General features: G+C 56.6%; 1 protein-coding gene across 5 annotated transcripts in view; it reads right to left on the bottom strand.

Moving 5' to 3' along the window:
* EPHA8 (EPH receptor A8) overlaps nucleotides 1-15,336 on the bottom strand; it is a 120,756-nt gene that overhangs the window by 71,345 nt on the left and 34,075 nt on the right. Inside the window, exon 1 of one of the 5 annotated variants that reach the window (XM_019495293.2) lies at nucleotides 7,515-7,780. The exons of 2 other annotated variants lie outside the window; for them this stretch is intronic. Coding sequence is in view for 1 of the 3 variants with exons in the window: in XM_059716220.1 (XP_059572203.1) it covers nucleotides 7,515-7,536 (22 nt within the window). In the remaining 2 variants the exon portion in view is untranslated. Of the gene's footprint in view, nucleotides 1-7,514; nucleotides 7,781-15,336 lie in introns of those variants that run through there. 2 more of the 5 variants (XM_059716220.1, XM_059716223.1) reach the window with 2 other exon arrangements.

Genomic DNA, 15,336 nt, shown 5'->3' with positions numbered 1-15,336 from the left:
ATTGCCTCTCCACTTGTCCATCTACCCCTGGCTTATTAGCACTGTCCCCACTCCCTGGCACTGGGGACCTTCCATCATCACAGGTGATATGTCGCATCTGACACGACATGAACAGGCAACCGCGCCGAGCGCTGAACGAAGAGACTTCAAATGCAGCAGGGACTGACAGCACCGCGACCCTCGGCTGGCAGCGTGCAGGATGGAGCCGGGAGCCATGCACAGACGAGTCCAAGGGTCTTTTTTAGGGCCCGCCGATCTTTGCTCGGAGAGCATAAGGATGCTAACAGTTAGCACCCTGCTTATCCATCAGAAGCAGAGTCTGATGGTAAGCATGCTCCAGGCTGCAACCCGAGCAGGAGCACAGACTTGGACAGCTGAAAAGGAGCTGCTGTTGCCTTCAAAAGGCAGACAGGCCAGCAAAATATCCCAAGGAGAGGAGAAAAAAAAATCATCACTTGACTACTTTGGGGTCCCATTAGAGATGTGGGGAGAAAAAGCAGAGGAACATCCCTGGGCAGGCATTCAGCTAACCTTATCCTCACCTATCACTCAGAGAAGCATAACTCTTACAGATTCATGCATGTTCACAGAAGTCGCATTTTAACTGCTTCTGCTGGCTCGACACACTCGGCTGTTTTGACAGTATTCAATGCAGACTTCACCCGAGGACTGCCGGGCGCTACCTGGTTGTATTCTCATCCCAGTGGAAGTGGTTCGGGTAGAGCCTGTCAAAGGGTTTCGGATGCAGCATCTTTCCACGGGGAAGCAGGCTGGATTTCAGCTTCCTCATTTATTTTCTTATCGTTCACATTCATATTTGAGTAATATCTCCGTTCAATATTATATGTAAAGATATTTAATGCATCGTCTCTTACAGTGTTTCAATCATATTGAAAGATTTAATGGTACCAAAATGAAGCAAGGATAGCAGCCCTCTGTGTGGGAGTGAATCCTGTTCAAGCGATCACCGTGGAAAGGACACAACGGGGCCCCGCATAGATGTGGCCTAACGAGCCCGTCATCACCCTGGATCCCCGAGGCACTGGTAGCAACACTTGTGCCTTCCCAAGGTTATGGGCACACAAACGAGTTACTGCAATATATGCTAGGGCAGCTGCTCCCGTGGAAAACGTCAGCTCATAGTTCTCACTCTTTTTGATTACAGAAAAATAGAGCAATTTTTCTGTTGCAAAGAACTCAGAAAGCCCACAGCAGGTCAGAAGCTTTTTAATACTACAGATTCCTATTTGCAATCTCTGGGTTTATCTCGGGGATCATGTTTGCTCACCGAACAGTGCTCACATTTCATGGCATCCTGGAAAGGCTGTCAAGGCCACAGCACCCTGGTGGGAGAGTGACTGGGGTAGGGTGGGAGCTTGCAGTGCATTAACCACTCCACGGTGACTCCTAGCACCAGGGACGAGCCTGCACATAAATGCAAGGCAGTTCACTGCTCATTAGAAGTGGGGGAGCTTGCCTTGCATTTATACGAGAGCATGCACTTAGGCAGGTACCACGGAGGGGTTGACACCAAACGCATTCACCTCCTGCCTTGCTTGTTGCAGCCTGCTCCTGCGCCCATATACCCACTGCGCCCAGACGCTATCGATGCCTTGCTTCTGTGTGTCGATCCAGTGCAACAGCCCTAGCAGCGCCCCCAATAACTAACCCTTCTCCAGGAAACCCATGGGAAGATACCACTGCTCAGTGCAATCACAGCACCTTGCTATCACTTGGTTATACTTAACACTGCCACCGGCAGGCTCTTTCAGCTAGTCAAACGGGCATCATACCAACGACCAGCAAAACTTAGCATCTAAGCAAGACCGACATCCTGTGTTGCCCCTGACCCCAGATATCAGTTTCCACTTTCCCCTGGCTGCAGAGGGCATCTGAAACACCACCGCTCACCCTGCCTGGGCCACATGCTAATAATAATCCCAGTTTGCGCCACTGCCTGCCAGAGGCATGAAACAGGGCAGCGCTGCACCCAGGCTTGTGGTAGAGGTGCTGTTGAGTGCTGGAAGGCAAGAGGGGAAGATGTGGAGAGCCAGGGCACTGCGAGATGCTGCTGGTGCCCCCGAGTTGGAGCCTCTCTAAGCCACCCTGGCACAGCATAACCCCAACAGCCCTGGCCTATTGCTGCCAAGTTTATCCGGGGCTCCATACAAATATGTGCTCAATATAACCACCAACAATTGACTGGTTCTGCTTATTATATCCCCAAAACCACAGCCACAGCCTGATCCTGGCCCCTTTTGCTGCGCTCGGCTACCCCCAGCAGCAGAACTGGTCAGTGCCCATCTAACTACAGCTTGCTGCTACAACACGCTGCTGGTTGGGATCCCCCCGCCCAGGGAGCTCTGCCTGCCACAGCCACATCGATATAGCTCTGCCTAGGGTCCTTCTGGCATGATTCAATTTGGCGCATGGTCTAACCACACCGCCGACAGACCTTCCTACGCCCTGATCGCATGCCAGCGACCACCATCACCTGGCATCGCAGACACCTGCCCGACTCCATCTCTCCCCATCTCTGGAGAGCTCTGCATGCCCAGACGCCGCAGCTCGCCCCTCTCCATTGTGACTGAGCAACAGCTAATCAAAGCTGCACGAACACTGGAAAGCCTCAGAAACCCATGGGATCTTGGAGGGAGGGTCTGGGGTCTAAGCACGCAGTCAGCCATGAGTTTGGGCTGGGTTGGCCTTTGCTTGACCAGAACCCAAGAAGCGGGCAGCAGGAGCGCGGTGCTGTCAGCGGGGCAATGCCCAACAATCACCGTATGGGTGGCACTTGCACACCTGAGCCAAGTCCAGGGGACCTTGCTTGGCCACACAGCCAGCAGGGTGGGGGTTACCCATTGTGCCTAACCTGCAGGAGCAGGAGAAGGGCTCGTGGGGCCCATGCGTGAGCCTGAGCAGTGGCAAGCTCCCCATCAAGCTCAGGGGAAGGGGAGTCCTCCTGGCTGGGGCTCTGGAAGCAGAGCTGGAGCAGGCAGCAGGCAGCACGCAGCCACCTCCAGTGGGGTCTGCTAATCCACCTCTCGGCGGCCGGTGATTTCTGCGGGACCGCGAGAGCCTGCAGCCACCCCAGGACCGAGGTTGCTCTTCCGGCATGGGAGGAGAAGCCCTTACGCACAGGCTACCAAGGCAGATGAAGCCCGGTAGTGCCCCGAGACCAGCCGCTGGCAGCGGTAGCGCTGTCCTGAGCAGAGCTGCCAGGCCAGGGCAATGCATCCCCTCCCATACAAAGCCTGTATGCAACCTCCTCATGCCGCTCGCAAATGAGCAGCACCTGAACCCCCAACTTTGGGAGGGAAACAACCCCCTGGCAATGTCTGGAGTGAAAGCTATGCCATCAAACTTGCTAGCAGGAGCTGTGGGCTTTCCTTTCATCACAGGGGGCTCCCGGCACCCCCAGTGCCCCCTCACCTGCAGCCAAGACCCTTCAGCTGCCACCGATCTCTGGGGCAATGCGAGCGAAGCCAGATCCCCGAGGACATGGGTGGCTGCTGCAACCTTTCCTTCTCCCCACATAATCTACTCGGTAGCTGGCTCCCAGCCCGCTTGTCCCAGAGGAAGCTGGATTCTCCAGCCCAGCCAGCCTCTCCTTCCTGCGCCTTTCAAGCAACCAGCTCTGGAAAACATCTCCCAGAAGCACAAGGGGATGGAGAACAGCTTCCAGTGTCTGCCTGTGACCCGAGATGCCCTGCCTGCGACCTGGGGTCACTAAGCTGGGTCAGGGCTAGAGCCACCTCCGAGCTGTCCAGCCGCATGCCCTGCCAGACGTGGGAGCAGGCCAGCGATTGGCGCTTTGCGGGGCTCCGGGAAGGGGAGGCTGCGGTACCCTCCGGACCCCCTCCCACTGCCCGCGGCACAGGGGACCTGACCTGGCTGCGAAAGGCAGAGAGAGCCAGGGCAGCTGGGACCCCGCTGCAGGCGAGAGGCAGCCAAAGGGCCAAGAGGGGGGCAAGGAGAGCGGGAACGGCAGTGCCAGCGGGTGGCATGGAGCAAGGTGGACAAGATGAAGGGCATGCCAAGCCGTGCCCCCCCCAGCCATGGGCACGCAAAGCCTTTGGGAAAGAGCCCAGGCCAAGGGGAGGCCCGGGTGAGGCACTTGCATGCCCCTGCCAAGGGAGGAGGAGGAGGGATGCGGGAGCAGGGCTCCACTGCCACGAGGAGCTGGGCTGCCCTGTCACATAACCGAAGGGGGAGCCCGCTGCCTTCCCAGTGCTCCGCTGGGCAAGTTTCGGCCCTTTCCCCGTCGGCGCCTTTCCCGGCTGAGCCCCATCCTGCTTGCAGCCCGTTCCAGTCGCCCCTAAATGTCCCACCACGGCCCCTCACAAGCCTTCCTCCCCAGCCCATCACCGCACAACCCGCAGCATCCTGTCAGACATGCTCCTCGGCTGCCTCTCCTGCCAGCTCGGACCGACCGCCGCGGGGGCAGCGCCCTGTCCCTGTCCCCGTCCCAGCACACGGCTCTGGTGCTGAGCATGGGTCAGGACTGGCTGGTGTGGCCCTGAGCCCAGCTCCCCCAGTCTGAAGTTTGGCTGCCCTGCCAGGACCAGCCGGGAACCTGGGCTGCCTCCCCGAAAGTGAGGGCAAGAAGCCGGCCGGACTGAACTTCACGGGCCTGCCAGCCCAGGGGGCGAAGCCAGGAGACCCCCACCAGCTCCGCAGCACCCGTGTCATGCTCCGGCACCTGGGCTCTTACCTTCGCTGGTGGTGGAAGAGATGCAGGCTGCTATTGCAATGACAACGGAGAGCAAGGCAGTAAGATGCCCGCGCGCCCATGCCATGGTACGCTGGCGCCACGAGGCGTGGGACAGGGGAGCCCGCTGGTCCGACGCACCTCTGGCAGCGAGTGCTGGGAGCTCCGGCAGACCCCAGCTAATCCAAACGCACTTTACACACACTTGCTCACATACACACAGGCGAGCTGCATGGGGGGGAGGGAACAGGCTGCCTGTCACAGCTTAAAAGCCAATTGGCTTCGTGGGCTCTGCAGAGAGCTCCCCTCCTCCCGCCCCACACACGCACGCCGTGTAGATACGGAGCCCAATGTACGGATGCACCGTCTCCCCCCTGCTATTCCCCCTCTTCTCGTGCTGCCGGTGAACAGACTTGCAGCCTGCTCTCCTCTCGCTCCATCGCTGCCTTCGCACGCCAGCGGGCGGGTTGCTATGAAACCCAAAGTTGTGCCCAGAGCATCCCTGGCAGAGGCCACGGAGGCCCAGGTGGGCCTGAGCACAGGCAGCGTGGAGCAGGGCAAGAGGTAGCTGCAGAGCCAGGCAGACCCGAATTATCCGGGCGTAGATGCTTCCAGGAGCAGAGGCAGCAAACCTCACGGGCCCTTCATTCAGCAAGCCACAGCCTTGAACGCAGGGGGCCCGGGCCCCAGCTGGGGGTGGAAACTTCTCATAAGTTTGGGCAGGGGAAACCCACGGCTCAGAGGCAGCCTGTCCCGCAGGCAACAGGCATAGGAATGACTCCCACCCTAGTCCCCAGGGACGGCGCAAAGAAAGGGTAAGATGCCTGCGCATATACGCCTGCACAGAGGATCTGTGCTCTCTGCATGCCCTGCCAGCCTGCAACACCCCGTATGGAGACGCGCTTCTTGGCGGTTTCCTGTGCTCTGGCTTCGGCAGCAGGGAACGCCGTGGCTAAGTCGGGTCCATATGTCCCAGCGTTTCACGAACACTGTTTACAAACGCGTGTGTGCAGCTATACTGGTTAAGGCGCTCGGGCGAGCTGAACTAGAAGCAAGCACGCTTTAAAGCAAAATTCAAGCAAAACCTGGTTGCCAAGACCCTTTCTGTACCCAACCCAGGCTAAAATCCAAGTGCAAGGTGTAGACCGGCTCCTTGTGCATGGAGTAGACTGGCAACTGCCCGGATGTAGCACTGCTCTGCCGGCATCGCGGTGCTGTCATAGCGAGGTTGGCGCACGCTGCTGGGAGAAGGGTCGGTGCTCTGCTCTGCCCGGGGAACCCAGCAGGTGTATGGTACCTCTGCAAGGGTCATTCCCTACTCACGGTATTGCAGACAGACCCTGGCTGATGGGGTAGCTACCAGCAAACACCAACTTCTAAATCAGTGGCGATTTCCACGTTGCAGTGGATTTCTCAGCTGGTGTTTCACTCTTTAACACACGTTGCAGGAAGGTCCTGCCCTGAAGACCAGTCTAGGCAAAGCAGTCAGACTGCACCAGCAGGCCCAGGGAAGAGGACACCGGGATTTTCATTCTGGCATCTCTTTTTACAGCCTGGCTTCACTTGCCCCCCACCTCCAACCCATTTTTGGTGGGTCTGACAGAGCAAACCAGCTTTGGGGAAGGATTGGAAGAGTCAGGAAGGAGTAACCACTTCTGAAATGCCACATCTAAAATATCTGCCTAATCTGGGCCAGATCCCACTGGGATCACCCCACAGCCACCAGGCAACTGCAGCATGGAGACAAAAAAAGCTGTCAGCCGGGACAGGCTCATTTCTGGGTGTGCAATATTCCTCTTCTCCCACGTGCTGAGGCAGACCTACCCTCCTCATGGCAACCTCTTACAACCTACCCCAGCACCCCTGTGGGACTGGCCACGACACCCCCCGCCCGGTGTGTGAACGACCCCAGCCCAACCCAGTCTCACCCAGGCGACCACCTAACCTCGCCTGCTGCACCTCAATGGAAAGTTATTATGGATTAGGGAGACTGTCCCTGGGACCAGGACGAGTCCTCGGTACCTCTCATCCTTTTGGCACTACTTTGCTCTTAACCTTAGGCCAGCTGCCTCCCAGCGACACATCCCACTGTACAACAGGAACTCCAGCAACTCGCATAGCAAGCCCATGTCGCAGCTCTACCAGCGATGGCCTGCTGGCCCCAACGGTGCCCAAGGGGGTCCAGTTGCATCCTCTGGCCTCCCCAGAGCTGTGCCCATGTCCATGCTGTACCCGTGTTACTCGGTCTGCATTTGTTGAGCCTTCCAGCTCAGATCCTAGTTTCTGCCCACTCCGGCTCCTGCTCTTCCATCCGAGTTTCAGCCCCTTTGGCCTCAGCCCATCAGCTCAACTCCCTTTTTGAGATTTAAAACAGTTCAAATTCCCTTTCCAGTTAGACTCCTATAGCCAATTAAAGACCTAATCCAGAATCCTGAAGCTCTGGCTATGCTGCAGCATTAATTTCTTATCAGTTTAACTCACAAGCATCTAGCAGATGCTACCATTACCCTGCTCAGCAAACCTTCGCTGCACATCCCTGCCCCAGGCACGGCTCCAGCTGCAGAGCACCCAGGCACCCCCTGCACCCACTCCCAGGCCCCAGGGGTTACTCAGTGCATTCCCAACCAACACTTGAACCCTCACTGGTCCATAAGGACAAATCCAAGTCAACCCTGCTGGGAGAGCAGCACTACTCAGCAAAGTCCTTAACTCACGCAGACACCTTCACCCATGAAGGGAGACCTCTCCGACCCCTGATAGCAGCCCCTCCTGGGGCTCCTGCTCCTCGGGGACCAGCACTTACCCAGTCTGCCAGAGAGCTCCATCCTCCCGGACACCTGGGGCCACAGCACCCCTTCTTTCCTGGAGGCAGCCTACGTGCTGGCCCAGCTGCTCTCCTGCCAGTCAGCGAGTCCCTGACTCAGCTCCAGCCCAGGGGTTTTCTATTCCCTTTTTGCCCCATTCACCTCTGGCCATCTCTGCCTGGGGCAGGCCCACACCTGGGATCACTTTCTCCCCCATCAGCGCCAATTTGGAGCTCAGTCTTAGTCTAGAGCTCTGCTTCAGAGCAGCACCTGGTTAGGTAGCCGGTCTCCCCTGGTGTAGGGGCTCTGCCCTCCCCAGACAGGGGCTCTTTTCTCCCTGTTGTGGGGGTCCTTCTTTCCCAAACAGGGGGTCTTTTCTCGACAGGGCCTAGGGGTGAGCCTCACCCTGCAGCAGAGCTCCCCTGCTCCACGTCCCTGCCCTCTGGGTCACAACCGTTCGGCTCTTGAAGGGGTTTTCTCCTGCCCATCAGTCCTTTTTCTGTGACAGGGCTTGGACCCCCCCCCATTAAAACTCCTGCCTGGGGCAATAAGTCCCTTCCTGTCCTCCTGGGTGCCAGGCTGCTTTTCCTGCTAGAGCCTGGGGCTTTCATGAGCAGTGGTGATCCAGCCCCACAACACCACATGCTGGTAGGGCCCACATGCCCCCTGTGCTTCCCTGCTTGCTGCACCCCGGCGCTGGATTCACAAGGACCTGAGCATTCGGGATCCTCCTCGAGCGCCCCGTGGGAGAGGTGCCCTCAGCACAGAGAGCGCCCGCTCTGCCTGCTCCCGCGCCGGCTTGCAACAATTCCCCATTCAGTGCAATGACTTGGGAACCTGCCTGCAGAGGCATTCATACCCGCTCATCACCAGGACCCAGGAATAGCTCCGGCGTATCGGATGCCCCCGGCCTGTTCACACAGGCAGGTGCCCTTTGAGGAACCTGTCTCTTGAGAAGAGCATTGGAGTGATCCTGTCATCAGGGGCTTCATGATGACAGCCTCCTGTGTGACTCGGGGTCAGGTTATAGCCACAGCCCAGGTGAGGGACAGGGCCCTGTTTATGCTCAGAGACCGAGAAAATGAAACCTAGGGAAAATGCCGGGGCCTTTCCCAAAGCCAAGGAACTGCCAGAGGTCTATGAGTGCGGGGCAGGCATTTTCCATTCTCTGGGGGGGCCGGGAGCTGTCTCCCCATGGCCCCGCTCCACACGCTTCCCGATGCTGGTGCAGGTGCAGCCGGGTGCTTTCCCCCTTGGTTCGTTCTCAGAGATCCCTTGTTGCTCATGGGCAGCACGCCCTGGCATTGGGAAGGGCTGAGCCAGCCTCAAAGGCTGAGTCTCTGCAAGCCCATGCACTGAGGGTTGTCTGGGGCACTGGAAATTCAGATAGTCCATTATAATCAGCTCACAGCTGGACTTTTAGAGGTATTTAGGCACTTAACTCCCCCTGCAATCAGTGGGAATTTAGGTACCTAAATAGCTGCACGTGTGTGGCTCTCAGCAGGTGAGAACAGGGAAGCAAACAACAGTTTGTGGAGGATTGAGCAAGGCAGGACCTGGGTGTCCCATCAGCTCTCTATGCTGCAGATGAAGGGGAGCGGGGCCTGCCCAAGGCACTGCACCCAGATCCCTGCGCCTGTGCCTCACTGCCCTCCTGGCAGGGTTGCCAACCCCACACAACCTCCAAGCTTTATTTTTACTGATGTATACTTTTACTGTTCTTTTGTGCAAAAAAAAATGTACCGTTTTCAGTTCACATTCTGCTACCTGTGGTAAGCAGTTATCCTAGGGTCTTGGATTCATGGCCTGGGCCAAAACCTTCGTAATCCCAAAGGGAGACTTCCTCGCCAACAGCAGGCCGGCAGGTTTTGCACTGCGTACATCTCGTACCGTGCCAAGTGCTACCACGAACCCCTTCTTCCACCGGCTGCGTTTCGCATCGCGCTTGCTGTCCTTGCCCTTGCGGATCCAGCTTTGAATTTGCCATCTGTAGTCCTAACGGACCGAAACGTACACTTCCACCTACCTTTGCTTTCGTGAAGTAGGTTCACAGAATCATAGGAGCATTCATTGCGCTTTTAAAAATGAGTACTTATTCTTTTCCTGGCTGCTATTTTTTACACATGACAACATCCTGAGTGATGATGAGTAAAGTCTTACTTGACTGCAGCAATGCTTTCACACCACGCTGCCCCCACCCCAGGGGTGCCCTACTCACCCCCACACCCTGGTACCCCCAGCTGCACCCAACACGGACCCTCGCCTGCCACTTCCCCTCTCCCGGCTCCATCCTGGCTGCACCCGTCTCATCCAGTGCCTCAAACTTCCCAGGGCTGCTTCCGAGGCAAGCCAATTTTACTGTTGCCTTGCTTCACCCAGGCAAGAGCTCAAGGAAGGCTCCCGTGGAAGGTGTCCATGGGAAAAACTAGGCGCAGACCCCTGGGTCACTGCCATTGTGCAGCATGAAGCAGGTCCTGCAGGCAGAGAAGTCAAAGAGACCCCGTCAGAGGATAGCAGCGCTGCCTGTGAGCAGGCCCCGAGCTCTGTTGTTGAGACCCATCACACACCTTCAGCTCACGTCCTTTGCCACCTGTGTGGTATAAGGGGTGGGCTCCCTGCCCCCAGCGGGACTTTCTGAAAGCAGGGTTCAACCCCACAAAGCACTGACTCCGCCAGCAGGGATACTCGGATACAGCCCCTCCTCTGTCCATCCCGCACCCCCTGCCCCAGTCGCTTGCCCCCGTCCCTGCCTTGCTCCTGCTCTCGGAGCCTGAATCTTCCCCGGGAAGCTTCTGCCAAGTTCAAGAGAGCCCAGCATCACCCGGGGGTGCCGGAGAGCCGGGGCTCCAGGGATAAGTGTCTGTACAGGTCTTTACTTCGACTCTAAGGAAGCGGGACAAAGCCCAGTAGGGACACGTCCTCTCTCAAGGCTGGCTCACTTCTCACAGCCCCAGCCCCCGGGCTCTAGGCTCCAGGAGCAGCAGCGATCGCTGGCTGCGGTAGCGGCTGGTCCCTTCCATCCCCAGTGTCAGTGCCCGGGATGGCTGCCTCGGTCACCCCACCCTCGTTGCACCGCTGGCTCAGCGCGCCCCACTGCGAGGGGCACTGTGGACCTGGCCCCGTGTTGTGCAAAAGCCCCAGAGGTGCACGTGGTCTCCTCTCCCTCTGGGACTCACGGGTCCTTCAGGCCTGTGCACGAGCTGCCTTCCCCCGTGCACGTCCTGTCCGATTCTGCCTCTGCACATGGCAGTTGTGGCAGAGGAGAGACTGGAGCACACAGTCAAGCCTAATCATCTCCCGTGGGGTTCATGCCTGTTGGGACAGTCGCAGCTTGGAGCCTGGCTGGTGGCTCGGGGCCTGTGCTGCCCGAGGATCAAGCAGGAGCTGCCAGCAGCTAAGCCTGGAAATCATTCTTGCCCATCCCCGTGCATCTCTGTGCTTGCAGCTCCCAGCAGCTGGAGACTGGAGGCAGGTCCTGCAGCAGGACTTAGGGCAGGCTGCGTCTTCGGGGATGTCTGGCGAAGCCTCACCCCCCCTCCGCTCTTCTTGGTGCCACGCAGGCTCAGTGCTGCCTGATGCCTCAGACGCTTCGGTCCAGCCCCGGCTCGTGGGAGTGCAGCTGCCTGCGCCCGTGCTGCGGCAGCCGCCCACACCGCTCTCCCAGGGCCGCTGGGAGCCAGTTTTCGGCTGGGCCTGGGAGCGCTCTTGAGTGGTTAGGTGAACAGCACCACCTTCAGGAGCTCTGGCCCTCCACTCCTCGCTGCTTCTCCCTGCGCCTGACGATGGGTGTTTGTGCCCGAAAGCTTGCAAAGAACATCGTTTCCAACTAATCAAAGAGATCGCATCTACCCGAAGAGCCTCGCCTGCCTATGTCCTCCGACCAACACGGCTACAGCCAACAGCTCTCAATGCAGGGCGCTTCCACCTCCCACCCGTGTGCGCCGTCTTCCCTGCTACCGCTCCGGCGAGGCTCAGCACAGCTCGGGGCAAGCCAGAGCTCTGGAAGGGGGTGTCGCGGCCCAGCCTGCGCTGTCCGCAGAGACCGGAGATGCCAGGGCAGAGGGAGGATCGTTGGCAAGGCCCCGGAGCGTATCTTTATGGAAGAACTGGAAACGGGGACAGGCTGCACCACGTATAAGTGCCGTGCCCCAGTGACCCTCTCTATGGATTGCCTTGCTGGAGTCCTCTCCAGTTTCTGGTGGGGAGGGAAGACTTTGAGCCACCAGAGTGTGGTTCGAGGGAATATGACCCACAGGAGCAGGACCCAGTGGAGCCATCGCATCTTCAACTCAGTCGTGAGCAACCCGTGGTACAGTTCCCCTTGCTTCCCCCTTCGGCCCCTTTGCTCCCCTAGCAGGAGACATCTCCTGCCTTGTTCAAGCTTCAACAAGGCCCCTCATCTAGGTCAGCCAGGTCTTCCTCTTGACTTCTTGCCTAAGGGAACAACAGGGCAGTAAAGTAGCTGAGATGAGTATAGCTGGGAGGCTCCCTCCTGCTCTTCCCTTCCCTGGAGTGTGTTACACGCCCAGACCAGAAGCCGCTTTAAAATCAAAGTTTGATTGACCTTAGTACCCAAAACCAAGCATCAATGGCTGGCCCAGATCGCGCTGCTGCTAATCACAGCATTTCCGATGCAGACTTTTGAATTTACCTAAGCGGCCTCCAAATACCTGGCAATAGCACGCTCATATTTTAAAATACTGAGGAAAATACCTGATGCTTGAACTGCACAGGAAAACAATAATTTAAACACAACGCCTAGATCGTCTCATGTTTCTCCCCTGGATGTGGGTGGTGTTTGCTTTTCTGTTTCTTCACCAGCACTGCCAGAAGTAGGACAGGCTGCTAGCCCTTCCTATAATAGGTGCAATTTGACCATCTCTTAATAATCTCCCTGCCAAAAGGATTATTAGCAAACATATTTATATCAGGTAAAACATCTTTAAAACACCAAACCAACTAGATTAGGGAAACATTAGTGAAAGGTGCCCTGAGTTACCTGAAATTGGTTTAAAACAAAACCCCCTGAGATGTGGAAACAGCGCCCAAATATGTCTGCGCAGCAGCCAAGTGCTGGTGCATCCCACCCTTCTTCCAAGGACCGGTCCTGCGCATCCTTTCAGCGAGGCTCCGGTCGTTAAGGGGTCAGCACACACCTAAAAATGATCTTACAGGGTGCCACATTGACGTTGCCTCTAATCAAGTTAGCGCTGTCCCCAAAAGCCTCTCAGTGACGTATCACATCCAGACCATGCATTTGACTCATCGGTGGTAGCATCTCACGAGTCTCACAAGCTCATGCCAGCCCCACGGAGCGATGTCTAAGCCTTTCTCTTCTTTCACAAGTAATGACCGTGGACGCTTCTCCATGAGCTCCACATGCACAGTACGTTTCTGTGGCTCATGCAGTGCGGGTATCCAACAGCATGGCCGGATCTCTTCACGATCCTGGAGATCTGTCTGTCTTAGGTGCTATGTAACAACGGTCAAACTGTATAACTGCAAGTTGCTGAATAGATGGCAAGCTATTTAGAAAAATATCCACTAACTTCCTATAATCAACTGTTATCCAGACCTATAAAACATGGGCTTCAGAGAAGTATCGATCCTGCATTCGGTATCATTCCCTGTACCAATATTACACCAGCCTGGGAAAGCACCTGGGATAAGGCACAGAAGAGGCGTGGGGCCTGGCATGCCACAAACATGCACTCACCAGCATGTTCACGGGTCCAAAGTTGGGTTTAAACAGCAACAAGCAGGTATCCCGAAGAGCCTGGGCAGCAGTGTCCCTTCCTTCCTTCTCTGTCCTCTGCAGTGGTTTAGAGGTGATGTTGGATCCAAAGGGAAGAAGTCACGGGGAAGTAAAAGACTGTAAAGTTCCCTTTTCCATATTCTGCTTTTATTGCAGACGGGATTATCCTCTTCCCCTCCAAACACTACACGGGTTTTATCTTCCCAGCAGACTCTTAAGTTGCCTGATCCCCTTCTCTTTGAAGGGTTCCTAACAAGTGCACTGTCCCCTGGCAAAAAGGTTGTACTGTGCATATTCACTGAGGCTTTTGTGGGCAGCAAAGGTTTGAGAACATTTTGAAGTGAGTTCATAAATGTCTTTCCTCTCCTGTCTCCATTTTTCAGCAGAATATCTCAGGTCCCAGGTGCAGATTCAGCATTAACAGATACATGAAATGCAGCGTCAACAGACAAGCAGTGATCTGGCCTCTAATTAGAGAAGGGCGAGAGCCCTTTCCCCACCAGGTTATGTTGCTCTCTGTACCGAGTTACATCCCATGTCATCTAATTCACCGTCAGGATGATGCCTGTGAATGAGAGCATCCCTTGGGATAGCTGGGAGATGAGAAGCAACTGCAGGAGGGTCTCCACTGGAGAAAAGCAATGATACCAACCCCAGCGCTGCTGTTGGACTGTCCACTCCAGAATGCACCAGAGAGAATTGCTCATGTATCCCACCCCCAACCTGAAACCAGCCTGAAGCTCCTTTCTCCCTTTCCTGTAGGACCCCGGGTCACGTCACCATGGGGCCTGTTCCCTGCTACAGCCTTAAGAAGATACCGTGATGCTCCTGCTAGGCCCTCGCAGGGCCCCGGGAGGCAGGCAATGAGCCTCTCCCATTCTGGGATGTCTAAGAGTCAGGCAGGTCTCCACACAGGTAAAAGCAGCCCTAGAAGCTGCTAAGTTTGTATTCAGGCTGCGCTGGCGTGAGCCACTGGCTCTTCTGGAGATACCCGGGGTTTAAGGACAGCGCTGCCAATCCCCAGGTTCCTCCTGCTCTTCTCCATCTCTGGCTCCTGCAAGGGCTGTGCGCTTCTCATTATCCAGCTCTGTGCCTGGAGGAGGGATCTCCGCTCACGTTTCTACCCAGGGGGTCGTGCAGCTGCTGCGCAGCCACCTGGCACTGGCATTGAAGGGGAGTCCAGGTGGTCACTTCATGCCCTTGAACAAGGCTGCAACGGCGTGTCTCAGCCGCCGAGGGATCTCCTGGACCCTCCGCAAGGGGATCGTCACATCCCTTTCAGTTACCCCACTGGGAGGCATGCTCCGCTCATCAGCCCGCCGCCGAGCGGGGCAAGCCCCCCTCCGTCCTCGGTCACGGGGCACTGCAGAGCTCCTTGGCGGACTTGGCCATCAGCACCCGATTAAGTCAGGTCAGGGCTGCTGAGGCCTGGTGCGTTCTTCCCCCTTGTCATTATCGGAAATACTGTGTATTAATATCCTTTATATTTAAAAAATAATCTTATCATAATTTGGCCTTGTCGAAGGAAAGGGCTTGGAATTGGAATTCAGACAAACATAAGCCAGGAGTGCCGGCTGCAGAAGGGGGAGAGTTTAAGAAAGACCTTTTGGTAATAACCCTCGTTCCCTTATCTGCGAGGATATTAAACGTATTGAAATGCTAAACAGCTCTTTAATGGCTGTCTCTGATTTTCATTACACAGGCTGAGGATGAGCAGGAGAGCAGGGGATGCAGGACTGTTCTCTCTCTAAGAAATTCTGATTGCTGGATATTAAAGGTATTAATGGTCTTTTATCCAAGAATGCCCTGGCCTGTGCTTGCTTTCTCGTGTGTTTTCTCTCTTGCTGAAGTGGAACTAAGTTCCCGGCTCCCCTAGGCGGTTGCGCTATCGCTGCGATGCTGTGACAAGGGACGGGGTAGCGTAACTGCGCGATGCAAGGCTAGTACAGGGAGCCCAGGCGCTCTTTGCCTCCAGGCAGGAGGGAATCCCAGCCCTGACCCCGCTGCTGACCCCAGCCCCTTGCTAGCACAGGTCAGCGGGCGCTGCAGTCAGCTGCCAAAGCCCA

The sequence above is a fragment of the Alligator mississippiensis genome, chromosome 13 (genome assembly GCF_030867095.1).
Source record: "Alligator mississippiensis isolate rAllMis1 chromosome 13, rAllMis1, whole genome shotgun sequence".
Taxonomy (NCBI): Eukaryota; Metazoa; Chordata; order Crocodylia; family Alligatoridae; genus Alligator; species Alligator mississippiensis.
Note: the sequence above shows the minus strand (reverse complement) of the source record. Positions and strands in the feature narration are given on the sequence as shown.